At 34.9% G+C, this 14713-nt stretch overlaps 1 protein-coding gene and 1 pseudogene across 1 annotated transcript; both read left to right on the top strand.

Moving 5' to 3' along the window:
• Positions 1–2676: 2676 nt before the first annotated feature.
• LOC132757745 (uncharacterized) lies at positions 2677–3396 on the top strand. The gene has a single exon (XM_060749130.1). The coding sequence runs from the start codon at positions 2818–2820 to the stop codon at positions 3394–3396; it is 579 nt and encodes a 192-aa protein (XP_060605113.1). The 5' UTR covers positions 2677–2817.
• A 4304-nt stretch (positions 3397–7700) lies between these two features.
• Positions 7701–8747, top strand: LOC132757746 (uncharacterized; annotated as a pseudogene).
• The last annotated feature ends 5966 nt before the right edge of the window (positions 8748–14713 follow it).

The following is a 14713-nucleotide window of genomic DNA, read 5'->3' as shown; positions in this document are numbered from 1 at the left end:
GGAATCTATCCTCTGAATGATACAAAAATACCAACAAGAAATATTAACAAAGAAAAAAGTTATGCTGTTATTGGCATGTACATGTATAGCAATGCGGCGCACGGTATAACTTTAAAATTGACGTTAACAACGTCACAAGCTTATTATCCTTAACGGAGCAGCTTTTTATTCATTAACGGAGTAGGCCAATACGTGGTACAGTCATGTTGTTGATACGGCGGATCCACCGTCTATATATATTTCTGTACAAGTGGGTATCATATTGTATTGTAATAAAATTGATTATAATAAAGATCTCCTGTAATCACGCAAACTTCCGTTCTTTCCTTCTGTAACTTGATTGTTGGGAATATCGCATATGCTATAAACTATATTATGTTTTAAAATAATGTAAAATAATGTTGCTGAATGATAACGTATCATACATACGATAAAAGAAGAATTATACAACTATGACCAAAATTGTCATTTTTTAAAAATAAATAAAATGCATAGCCGATTTTGAACAGTGACTGTTAAATTGTTGACACAATTTCTCCATAATGATAACACTACTGCTTAAAATAAGAAAATAATTGGTACAATGTAAACCAAGAATACAATATATGTAATAAATGCATTAACTATTATCATTTTAAAATCCTTAGAGTTGACTGCACCATCCCGTAGCTACTGTCGAACATCGTTGACAATGTCCGCAGTCAATCGACCGTCATTTTCAACGTCTTGGCGATTGACGTCACCAACGTCTTTGAAAATTTCTTTTTTTGTCTCTCCCTTACTTGTTTTCTATTTCTCTGTTACCCTTTCTTAATCCTTCATGCTAATAAAAAATATGCTGTAGGCTTCCTGGAACTTTTCCCTCGATAGCCATAATCTTTTTCTACATTTTAAGCCATAATCTTTTTCTACATTTTAAACAGGTTCTCGTCTTAATTTTGACCATTTTTTTCTTATTGATCGATTTTCAAGACTTTCCGACGACATAGATTTAACACAAATATTTTTTAACAAGTGACGTTTTAATTGTGATTGCAAATATAAATATGTTTTAAATGAAGTCATTTTTACTGTCAATGTCAAAGATATGGTTCATGACGTTTTGGCGTAGTTTGAAATCTAAATGTGCCATATTGTAAAATATACGCAGCATAAAGCGCCTGTGGTCAAGGCGAATTAACGCACTGCGCCGGGTGTGCGTTACCATGGTTTTTGAATTCGCTGTTACGGACAAGCTATGTGCGTTATCAGATTAGCTATAGCATCAGTTTACACGTATTGTTTTCCGATTAAGTTTGATATATAACAATAAGTGATACGTTGATAATTCTTCAATTGACAGTCACAGTCCGGTTTATTTTTGATCATCCCTCGTATAACATCAGATATGTGTGCAGAAGCCCGAAAAGTCTGCAATTGTTAAGATGCATGAAAATGAACATGAACCCTGTGTGCTGTTTTAATGTTAGATCATACTAGATCCTGGTAAAGATTGCTACTGTCAATTCATTTAAATGTTTGAGTAATGAGTGAATAAAAATTGAAAAAGAGTCTGTCGCTTATAATTAATATAAGGTAACTTAATATGCGTGAAAATGAAAATAAACACGGTTAGCTTTAAACAAAACATATATTATCAGACATGTATGGAGAAGCTTGTATTGTTTGTAACTGTTAAATTATTTTATTACATATATTATATTGATGTTTGATTAAACTGAAATAAATTACCTTGCTGTGTTTGTTTTAAAGACTGGAAGAATTGTGTTACATGACATGTAGTAATTATCAAGACTGTAAGATATAACAGGTGAACAAACATGGCTGCGCCCATTCACCGGGTTTATAACTTACTTTCAATTCTTTTTAAGGCAACTTGCAAATAATTAATAAATGAAATAATGAAATATTAAAAAAAATGATTTTGAAACAGGATAGATATTCATAAGTTTTTGTTCGAAGAGAAGATTCTCGTGAATTATATCGAATTCGTGAAAGCAGAGATACATCTTTTAAGAGATGTAGAAGTGTTGCAACAGAATTTTATCCACATTCATTCTTCTTCCTGTGACATATGCAAACCTAGAAAATCTGGAGGCCTCTGACCCTTGGGCATTCCCAAGTCAAAATTTGGAAAAAAACAAACCTTACAAGCAGTAAATCAACTGCCTCCAAAGGTGTTTTCATTTGAAGTTTTCTATCAGGTCATGGATTAACTTAAGAAGTATTAATGAGGATGAAAAGAAAATATTCTTTCAAGAATTTGTGCAAAACAAGTCTACCTATGATACTAGTCTGCCCCCTGTCAGCAAAAGTTGGTTGTGAGTCATATAGTTTGCTATACAAGGATTAACAAGCTGTAGCAAATATTCATATACACAGATTGTTGATAAACAGAAATCCCAATATTAACTTATATCTCATGGGACTTGGAAACTTCTCAAAAAATATTCTTGAAATAATGATGACAAAACAAAACTTTTATCTTAGCTAGGGCTCTTGAACATCCTGTATATGATTCCTCATCCATCAAAAATATCCCCTATATCATTTTTATAGAATGTTTGCAGTAAAACCACTGTTTATACAGGGATTGTCCTAGGGTGCGATATCCGCGATTTTTCGCACGGACACTGCAAAATTCGCATCGCAAATCCTTAAATGGGAGAATTTATCGCACCGTTTCCAGCCGAATGAAATTACGCTAATTTAGTACTTTCTGGCCTAAAGCCCTTTAAATCAACGTCGTCTGGACGATTGCCAAGCGTCTAATATACGCCCTCTTCCTTTTATAAGCGTTTTTCTGTTGTGATCAATATGGCGAAGCCGGACAAGCAGACATCTTTACTTTCGTTCCTAAAATCATCAAATTCAGATGTAAATAATAACTTTGATGGCGAAACACCATCATCGCCGAAGAAAGCGAAAATAGCAAAAGCAGTATTCCAACACAAATGGCTAAAGTCCTACTTCTGGTTGAAATTTGACGATAACAAAAATGAGATGTATTGCGATTTTTGTAGAAATTTACACTATTGTAATACCATGGCCCTGGGAACCAGTAATTTTAAGACCACAACCCTCCAGAGGCATGCTGCAAGCAGTGATCACCACTCTGCAGTATCAAACAAGTCACACAGACAGCAATTTAAGGAAGCTGTGCTCAATGCTGATAGCAAGGAGTCTAAGTCAATAATGTTGGTTATGAAGGTTGTATATTGGTTAGCAAAGGAGTGTATTCCTCTTACAAAATATTCAAGTTTAATGGAACTTCTTCAGTTTTTAGAGACTCCAAATATGAGTGCACTGAAAGTTGGTGAGAAGGTAAATTACTCCAGCTATAAGACAGCGTGCGACATTTTTGTGCTTTATCTGATCTTATTGACAATGATGTGACGGAAAAACTACACAAATCACCAACCTGAACCATAACAATTTTAACAGATGAAAGTACTGATATTGTTGTGCATCATAAGTTGTGCATCAGTGCTAGGGTGGTAGACCCAGTCGACTTGAACAGGGTTGCCAGCATCATAGATAAATAAAATTCCCTGACTTTTCCCTGACCAAATTAGGTTTTTCACTGACTAAAACTACCAAACTTAAACGGTCTCCACCTCCCCTACAGCCGTCCAATTCACCCCAGGGCTTTTTTTCCTTCTATAGCAGGGGCCATTATAGGACTGTTTCCCCAAAAAGAAATTCTTTAAAATCATGCTGTTTTACACAAAATATAATTTACATCAAGTTTTTTCTTCCCCTTTTGCAAATATAGTATTAATGTATCCCAAACATTAAGGGCAGGGCTGCTTCCCCAACCTGTGAAAAAAGCCCTGCACCCATAAGTTTTGTTGTTGTTTTTTTTAATGCTTTTAACAATATGGTCAATAAAACATGCTTTATACATCTAAGTTTGGTATTTTGTGTTCAGTAAAATGTTTTTGATGAGATCAAGTCTGAAGCAAAACTATTATCTTGAGCTACAGAACTGCCATAGCCAATATAATTAATAACAAGAGGGTCATGGTGGTCCTGAAATTACTCATCTGAATATAAAAACTCTCCATGAGCAAGAATAATTTTGACCCCAGGGCTTTTATTTGAACAAAGTTGGTAAACACCCATTGGAAAATGTTTCATGCCAAATATCTAAGCTCTAGCTCTTTTGTTTTTTAAAAGAAGACTTTTTAGTTTTTACTATATAAATTATACATATAAGGAAAATTAATGACCCCCATGACTGGACCAGTTTTGACCCCAGGGCTTTTATTTTAACAAACTTGGTAGACACTTACTAAAAGATGTTTCATGCCAAATATCACAGCTCTACCTCTTTGGGTTTTTCAAAAAGATATTGTTTTTGTTTTTTTCCCCCTGGGTGGGGCTTATTTTGACCCAAGGACTTCTATTTGAACAAACTTGGTAGACACACACTAGAAAATGTTTCATGCTTAATATCTAAACTCTAGCTCTTTTGGGTTTGTTAAAGAATTTTTAAGTTTATATAAACATATAAGGAAAATCAATGACCCCCTTGACTGGGCAAATTTTGACCCAAAGGCTTTTATTTGTACAAAATTGGTAGACACTCACTAAAGATGTTACATGCTTAATATCTAAGCTCTAGCTCTTAAAAGAGGTGAACATGGTTTTTTCCAGTTTTTACTTTATATATATATAAGGAAAATTCTTCAAAATTATTTTTCCCTGACTTTTCCCTGACTTTTTAGGATTTTTATTCTTCACTGACCAATTTTCAAAATTCCCTGACAATTCCCTGACCTTGAAAAATATCAGATTTCCCTGACTTTTCAAGTCTGCTGGCAACCCTGTTGAAACCTTCAACTTTATTCCTGTCTGCTGTGAGAATTACCTCTGCTACAGGAGAGGGTATCTTCACTGCGATTGAACAGCATCTTGGTGAAAGATACATACAGATGCCAAAGGTGTCAGGTGAGTTTCAACAATAAATCTTCAGAGTTTCAGTCATAAAAGACTCAAATGTCAATATTTCAAGCTGTCAGGTCTTTTGAGATAAAAAAGTTCACTCTATCTTGAATTATATTTTATCATTATAGGAACAATTTGATTTAATTATTTGGTATATTTTCTAGGACTTGGAACAGATGGTGCTAATGTTATGACAGGGAAGAAAAAAGGTCTTACAGGTCGTTTCTTTGAGTTGAACCCTCACCTTATCAACACTCACTGTTCAGCTCATAGACTAGCCCTTTGCACTGAACAAGCAGCTGAGAAAATTCCAGGTAATAAATGTTTTTGAATTTAGGTCACAAATATATCACAATGGACAATAAAAGAGGTCAGCTCAAATGTTATGAAGTTGAACATAATCATATACTTATGTAACACTGCAAGTCCAGTCCTTAATCCTTGGTTGAGATTGAAATTACAGGAAGGTCGCATGCATTCTTTTGCCATTTTGCTAACTTAAATGGTAAATGTTTTATTTTTCCTTTTTGCAGCAATGAAGTATTATCAGCAGATCTTAGAGTCTATCTTTTACTACTTCAAAAAGAGCCCAGAAAGATGTGACAAGCTTGAAGTTGTGCAAAAAGTGTTGAATGATCCATGTTTGAAATACAGAGAAGTTCACCAGGTAAGTTTCAGTTTGAGTTAGCTTTTGCAAGGACTTGTCGTGTTTGCACAACACTCCTCCCTACCTATTCTTAGACTTTTATACCCATTTCTTGCTTTGAAATCAATTGTACAGCTACATGTATAGAGGGTATACTGCCCATAAATATTCTTAACAAGAGGGCCATGATGGCCCTGAGGTCGCTCACCTGTATATAGGCCCCCCACCCCAGGGCCAATTTTTACCCAAGGGCTTTTATTTGTTTATTTGAACAGACTTGGCAGACACCCATAAGAAGATGTTTCATGCTAAACATCTAAGTTCTAGCTCATTGGCTTTTTAAAAGAAGATTTTTAAAGTTTTTACTATACACATATAGTTAAAAACAATGACACCCCCGGGGCAGGGCCAGTTTTGACCCCCGGGCGTTTATTTTAACAAACTTTGTAGATATTTACTTAGAGATGTTTCATGCTTAATATCTAAACTCTAGCTATTTGGGTTTTTCCAAAGAAGATTTTTAACTTTTTGCTGTACACATATAAGGAAAATCAATGACCCCCCAGGGCGGGGCTAGTTTTGACCCCAGGTCTTTTATTTGAACATACTTGGTAGACACCCATTAGAACATGTTTCATGCTAAATATCTTAGCCATAGCTCTTTGAGTTCTTTAAAAGAAGATTTTTTAAGTTTTTACTATATGCATATAGGGAAAATTAATGACCCCCTGGGGCTGACCAATTTTGACCCCAGGGCTTTTATTTGAACAAACTTGGTAGACACTCATTAGAAGATGTTTTATGCTAAATATCTTAGCTCTAGCTCTTTGGGTTCTTTAAAAGAAGATTTTTTAAGTTTTTACTATATGCATATAGGGAAAATCAATGACCCCCGGGACGGGGCCAATTTTGACCCAAGGGCTTTAATTTGAACAAACTTGGTAGACACTCACTAGAAGATGTTTCATGCTTAATATCTTAGCTCTAGCTCTTTGGGTTCTTTAAAAGAATTTTTTTAAAGTTTTTACTATATGTATATAGGGAAAATCAATGCCCCCCTGGGGCGGGGCCAATTTTGACCCCAGGGCTTTTATTTGAACAAACTTGGTAGACACTCACTAGAAGATGTTTCATGCCAAATATCTAAGCTCTAGCTCTTATGTTTTTTTAAAAGAAGATATTTAAAGTTTTTTCTTTTGGTTGCCATGTCAACCAGAGTTCTGCATGGAATTAAATTCTTTGAACAATTTTTAAAGGTGACCACCAAAGGAACATTCCTGTGAAGTTTGGATGAAATTGGCTCAGTGTTTTATTAGGAGATGTCATTTAAAGCAAAAGTTTACGGACGGACGACGGACGGACGAAAAGTGATCACAAAAGCTCACCCTGTCACTTTGTGACAGGTGAGCTAATAAAACTCAGTTTTCTATTTTCTGTACTTTGTTTCATGTGCATTCCTTCTAAAGATCAACATTTATTTGGAAACAATATATTGCTTTTTTTTATTACAGGTGCGATGGCTATCCTTCTATGAGGCGGTAGATGCAGTCTATCGAACAATGGACTCCCTGCTATCCTTATTCTCAACTTGTAATGATGCTAAAGCTATGGGCTTCAAGAAGAAGCTTGGTGAAGATTTCTTTTTCTATACAACCTACTCCATGATGGATGTCCTTCGTCCTGTTATGGCATTAAATCTATTCTTTCAGAGGAAAGATGTAGATATTGGCTGTGTTCAGGTAAGGTTTGAAGTTTTCAGGACTTACTAGAAGGCTGAAGCTTACCATATGAAGTAATATTTGAATCTTTGTGTTGAAAAACAGAATACAATTTTTTTTTCAGAACGGTAGCATTCTTGAAAAAAGAAAGTCATGACCAATTTTTACACGATAATACTTAAATATTAAATTATTTTGTTTTCTCAATCTTATTCACAGTTGTCAGTGGATACATGCCTTATTGAGCTTAACAAGATGCTGAAAAAGGAAGAGTTATCTTACCCATTTCTACAAGCTCTTACCGAAGATATGAAGGACAATGTCTACAAAGGGCAACATCAGATAACAAAATCAAAGTACAATTCAGTGACCTGCAGAGAGCCCTGATTGACAACATATCAGCCAGGTAACCAAGATTTGAACAAATTCAGATCTGTCTGAATGAAAACAGAATATTGCTTAAGCAGATGCTACAAGGAAGCAATAGCAGTGTTGAATTTTTCACTGATGCCCATGAAAAGAATCAAAAGTCATTCTGCAGCTGCTGTTTTTTTTCTTTTTGTCAACAGTTTGTTGACTTGATCAAGTTTTTTTTTTAATTTATAAGTATGCCATCACTGTTAGTTGCAGATGCAAAATAAAGATAACAGTATGAAGGCTTGACCATTTGTGCACATATGACAGATCAGTAAAATCAAACAAAACTCTTTAAGTACAACTGATATCAGCAATTTTATTTCAGGTTCCCAGACAAGCATATCATGACCAGTTTTTGTGCTTTGAGTCTCAGGCCCATAACATTCCTTGATGGTGAAGAGTTGGAATCCTGGGGAAATGATTCACTAGAGGTTCTCATAGATCACTTTGGAGCAACACATTCTCACAGCTATGAGGATAGCAGTGGAGTGAAAAGGGTTGTTACATCAGACCCATTAATAGATGCCACCAGTACAATGACAGAGTGGTCACTTCTGAAGAAGACTGTGAAACTTCAGCAATATCCAAGACACATTACACATGAACTCTGGTTATTGATAGTAAAATTCCATAATGAACAGTTTCCAACCTGTTGAAGTTGGCAGCTCTTGCACTTACATACCCTGTGCACACAGCAGACTGTGAGAGAGCATTTTCAGCCGAAAATTCAGTGACCACCCCATTGAGAAATCGCCTAACCCCAGAACATTGTGGTCAGCTAATGAGAATCATGATTCAGGGTCCAAAGCTGCAAGAGTTTGACTTCAAAGAAGCTTTGTGTTTATGGCAAAAGGCAAAATCCAGAAAATCTTCCAGTAAATTGTAATCCTGCCCGCAGCCTAGTTGACAACACTGCCTTAAACAATGACAATTATGACATTCATAGAAAATTCCTGCTTGTTAATACTCAACATGCATCATGCTATAATTTTAACTTAAGTTAATGGAAAATAAAATTTGAGTATACTATATACTAGCCAAAATTGTTCTAGTCAAATGGTATTATATATTAAAATGGTTGAATTTGATAAATTCTTATTTCTTACATTGAAAATCTCATAATTTTTTTTATAAATGGGAGAATTTCTCTCACAGAAATTAGAAATCTCTCGCAATATTTTTGCAAATGGGAGAAATTCTCTCATGGAAAATTTGAGCTAGGATAATCCCTGTTTATATGTATGGAAGTTCTAGAACCAGGTACAGTCCCAGCTGTTTGCCCAGAAGGAGATTTATTGAATGTTTTTGACAATGAACAGATAATTGGCAAATCATATACAATTAAACAATCCAGTAAACAAAATTTCTGTCATTGCAAATTAGGGTGTTGTGTCACTTAAGTGATAAGAATCTGTTGCAATGGTACAGAACAATCCTGACTTAAAACCAAACTTAGTTTTGGCAGTAGATAATACATACACACAATTTAAATGAGTTTGTCAAAGAGATCATAGAACAGAGTTATGAAAAATGCAAACAGATGGAAAGGCTTCACTTTGAACAATCACATGTCTCAGTACTGAACAATTACATGTCTCAGTACATGAAGCCATCAGTATTGTTTTAAATGAACAGAGTCTCATTGATGGCCAAATACATTATCAAATAGATGAAAAAATTTTTTTAAAAAATCTGCAGATTCAATTGATCAAACCTGTATGAAATGTGAAGATTGCAGAACTGAGAAATCAAAATGAACTTGTTTGTTCAGGATGCAACAATAGAAATGGAATAAAGAAGACAAAAGAAAATGGAACAACAAACAAAACCAGAACAAACATTTGCTATAATCACCTTTGAAGACAAATATGGATGTACTGAAAATGAAGAAAACTCAGTTAGATATGGTCATATATTGTCTAATCACAAGGGCAAACATGAAACTATACTAACGGATTCTGTTTTTTGTCGCCCTTATAGCTTTTAGACGTGTTTTATGCAAAATAGGAATGAAAAATGGAATTAAAAGAGATGGAGAGAACAAAAGGCATAAATGTGCTGGCCTGCAATATATGATATGCAAGAAGTTAAAGAAAGAACCAGTGATTTGTCTCCGCTGTGTTCAGAAATTTCTAAGGACTGACTTTTGTTTCATGGTGAAACAGATCACCCTGACTTCATGTCTTTTGTTTGAATATGATTTTTTTTCTAAATCAGAACTGGACAATATGAAATGGACCTAATCAAGTCTTTCATTGAGCTGGGTACCATTTTTTTAGACATAAGAAGAAAGGATGAGTTTTGTATCAAATGCAGCAAAATTGTATGCTAAATCTTGTAAAGATGGAGTATCTTGCAAATATTCCATCAGAGTTGACTGTTCACTAAGGGAACTAGTACTGCCATATGTTTGACACTGCTTATTGAATGGTGAGAAGCCCAATGCAAAAGGTTTCTTCAAATACTCTAATGAACATTATAAAACACAGAATCCTGATATGAAGACAGAAGTATCTAATGGACGAAGTTTGCAGGACTGGATTTCACAGGGTATCATAAATTTTAGGATGGCTGTAAGAAGAATTAACTCCAGTGTTCTTAAAAGTGCAAAGTTTATGACAAAAGAGTTATTTCATGGAAGGTCACATCCAAAGTACTCTGCAGGATATTCTCATACCAAGAGAAGTGTGCACAATAGATGACCTATATTCCTCAATACAACAAGTGGAAATACATCAACATGCCAGGATTTTGATTTTGTACACAAGGAAAAAAACAACAAAAACTTGAAATCCTGGATACTAAAATGGGTGCCTACAGATGAAATATGGCAGACAGTTTGCAGAAACAATTCAGTTTTGGAGAAGATTAAGAAAAACAAGTGCACCTTGTTTGGCATAGGATTAGAAAGCAGTGCATTCAGATTATGTTGATATTGAGAAAACAGTTCAAATATTACAGTCAGCTTTTAGAAGAACTGGATACCTTATGAAGACTGGAGATCATAAACATTGCATAGGCATGTCTTAGATGAAAAGTTAATAGACTAGTATGCAGAAAGCTCTAAGAAAATAGACATTTTGAAAGAGACAGACAATAATTACTTTCTTCAGCAGCAAGTTCCAGTGACCCCAGACGAAATAAGAGACTACCTAAGCATAGAGAGAATGAGAAATGATGAACTTTCAGACAAATTCAACAAATTATAGGAACACTACCCGACACATTACAATTTCATTAACACAGTCATATATTTTATACTGAAAAGAAAGGCTGGAAGAAAGAAAACTGTTTCTTTCCTACAGGAATAAGCAGATACAGTATCCCAGCAAAGCTCAGATATTGGTAGGAACCATACAGGTATATATTTACTTCCTCAAAAGCATCAAATCTCCATCAGATAGTTTCAATTTTCTTCAGTCTATCTGGTCGTTAGTGCGCTTATGCTTGTAAATACACCTGAAACTTGTCCTTTTATGGTCAATGATTTTCCAGAAACCTCAATTTTATTTGTACTTTTATATAAAGCAAAAGTAAAGTGATGCTTAAATAACCATGACTTTTTTCTAGAACTATGATCTGTTGCTTTTTATTTGGTATACTAACAAATAGATATGTCCTGGTGAGAGGGCCCTTGATGAAAAATACAAGAATATTTCACATTAGGTGTAAAGGTTATTAAATTATTGTTTCATAATGCATCACTGGTGTAAAGGTTATTAAATTATTGTTTCATAATGCATCACTTAATTTGAGTGAATAGAAATTGCAGAGAAAAAATAGTCTCAACTGAATTATGTACATAAAGTTTCAATACAAATTATTGTAAACGAAAATACATGATGACAAATTTATTCTTTGTTTTTAAATCAAAAGTCCAATATCACTAGTAGACCATTTTGGATTGAAAACTAGGCTTTTAAGACTAACAGAAAAATATGGCGTTGTATCACTGCTGCCTTCCGAAAGTGCGCAAATGACTAAAGATATGATAAAAGTTTTTCATTTCATAGCTTTCCAAATGATATATTTATAAAGAAGATATGGTTGGTGAAAACCCAAAGAAACGAGGGAGGATTTTTTCAGGTATTTATCTTAAATATCTGGCATAATTATACTGTAACAATCACGTACCATTTTCAGATTTTATAATCTTTAAAGACACGGCAGTATTTTTATTCAATTATTTCTATTTTATTTTTATTTGCAGATTTAACCACACACCAAGGTTTTTTCAGCTCATTACGCAGACACTGATTTTGTAAGAACATGGACAGGAATCCGATTCCTCAGCAAGAAAGCCTTTCCATTTGTATTTGATTAGAGCATTCAGACACCTTCCTGGAAGCCCCCAACTCCATGCTTAAATCCACTTGACACTTGAGTAAGTTCTTACAAGTACCATGCCAACAATGTTCAATATAAAACTAGAACTGCCACTATCATGGCGTGAATACCCCCGCATACCACTTTGTCATAATCAACAGTGGCCATTTAGAGCTCAAGGACAACCTCCCTGCCAAATCTGAGGTTACTAAGCCAGTGCATTGCTAAGTTATGTATTCTACATGCTTCAAATGTGAAAATGTCAAAATCAATACATTGCGGACAGGGCATTCTTTAGCAATTGAGAAGAAAAGCTTTTTTTGTCAAGGTCCCTGTGACCTTTGACCCAGTGACCTCAAAATCAATAGGGGTCACCTTATAGTCATGATCAACATCCATACAAAATATGAAGACTGTGGGTCAAAGGAATCTAAAGTTATTGGGCGGACAAACTTTTTGAAGTCAAAGTCCCTGTGACCTTTGACCTGGTGACCTCAAAATCAATAGGGTTCATCTACTTATCATGACTAACCTCCATGCCAAATATGACGACTGTAGGTCAAAGGAATCTTAAGTTATTGGGCGGACAAGCTTTTTGAAGTCAAGGCCCCTGTGACCTTGACTTCTGACCTGGTGACCTCAAAATCAATAGGGGTCAACTACTAATCATGACTAACCTCCATGCCAAATATGAAGACTGTAGGTCAAAGGAATCTTAAGTTATTGGGCGGACAAGCTTTTTGAAGTCAAGGCCCCTGTGACCTTGACCTTTGACCTCAAAATCAATAGGGGTCAACTACTAATCATGACTAACCTCCATGCCAAATATGAAGACTGTAGGGTAAAAGGAATCTTAAGTTATTGGGCGGACAAGCTTTTTGAAGTCAAGGCCCCTGTGACCTTTCCCTTTGACCTAGTGACCTCAAAATCAATAGGGGTCATCTACTAATCATGACTAACCTCCATGCCAAATATAAAGACTAAGGGTCAAAGGAATCTTAAGTAATTGGGCGGACAAGAAAAAACCTACGGACGGCCGGACAGCCGGACGGACAAGCTGATTCCAGTATACCCCCCTTACAACTTTGGTTGTGCGGGGGTATAATTATACTTTTAATAAAGATATTCCTTATTATGCCAAATGTGTTAATGAACTACTCATTAAACCTCACTTATGTCACATTTTTTCAATCTGGGCAGGACCATTGATCACTAATTTAGGAGGTAATCAAAAATTAACAGCGAACAGATCATGATCAGATGTCATAATGTACCAGCTCATCTTGGTCTGCACTGGTCAGGCAGGTAGAAACTGTTGCTACCACCATGCTTTAAGTTTTTTTTTCAGCCAACTTGAAACATTTTGTTTTTACTTCAGAGATGGTGAAGAGGGAATCATGGAGGAATCATGACTCCACTGTGAGTATTTCATGACTACTTAGGGCCTGAAAAGGGAATTTTCATCTAAAGAAAAATTAAAAGTTTGTCTCACAACACATATATCAACAAGAACATCTAATATATAAAAGGTATTGGCAGGTTTGGTCTGCAACATTTTGCAATTAACCCAAAGTCTCTGCAGTTCTACACAGGCTTTGGCTCATACATACTCCTTCTAAATGTGTACAACTAACTTTGACCAACAGCACAGAAAATGACAAGATGGTCTCAGTTTCAAAGGAAACAAATTGGATATTCCCAAGAAATAAACACAGACAAAGTCATATCTTTCCGATCAGAAGGCATTCCATTTATTGACCATTTCTTCATATTTCTCATTGAAATAAGACTAGGGCTTTTTGATTGTTGATTTAATGTGTTACAATCAACTGTAAGCCACACTGTCATAACTTGGACAAAATTTATGTACTTTCAGCTAGGTTTGATACCCAAATGGCAATTTCGCGATAAAATCAAAAGGAGAAGCCCTTCGAAAACTGGAAAGAGGTAAAGAAATATGGCAGTGATTGTATGAAGCCTTCAAGTACTACTTGAAGAAAGTTTTATGTCCCAGCTACATAATAATGTGGGCAGGGTGCATAGAGGGTTTGTACCTTGTCCATCTGAAAATGTTTTTTTTTTTTAAAAAACAGCTCAAGAAGTACTCGGGTACATTCATTCATTGTTTGCAAGGATGATAAGAAAGATACCAATGTGTTGTTGTTAAAGATACCAGTGACTCTGGTAATTAATACTTTGTAATGGACAATTGATAAGAAATAATATGTTCCAGAACTGTAACTCTTAAATTTTATACTCTAGTCCTTATTAATCATTACTATATACTCATCGATATAAAATTTACAAAGTGAAATAATGCATTAAAGTAATTAAAATTGATTTATAAAAGAGGATGTGCATAAGATAATTCAGTAAGAATAGAAAAGCAAATGTTTTTCATGCTATGACATTGGGTGCCTATTTCGAGCTCTTTAATGTGTAGAAATAATATGCTTTTCATTGCAGTTGTGAGTTGCAAAAATGAGAGCAGTACTAGAGTATTTCAGGCAGGAAAAAAAATTAACTTGTGTTTTGTATTTTTTATTTTTTAATGTTTCTCAGCAAATATCATCACCACAGTTGGAAATTTTATATGTAGATCTTAAAACAAGATCCTAGTTACTCATTAGATTTCAGTTGAAAAATATGAGAACAA

Source organism: Ruditapes philippinarum, unplaced genomic scaffold, assembly GCF_026571515.1.
Source record: "Ruditapes philippinarum isolate M1 unplaced genomic scaffold, ASM2657151v2 ctg8828_1_1_1_1, whole genome shotgun sequence".
NCBI classification, from domain to species: domain Eukaryota; kingdom Metazoa; phylum Mollusca; class Bivalvia; order Venerida; family Veneridae; genus Ruditapes; species Ruditapes philippinarum.
This window is presented reverse-complemented; position numbering and strand designations above follow the sequence as displayed.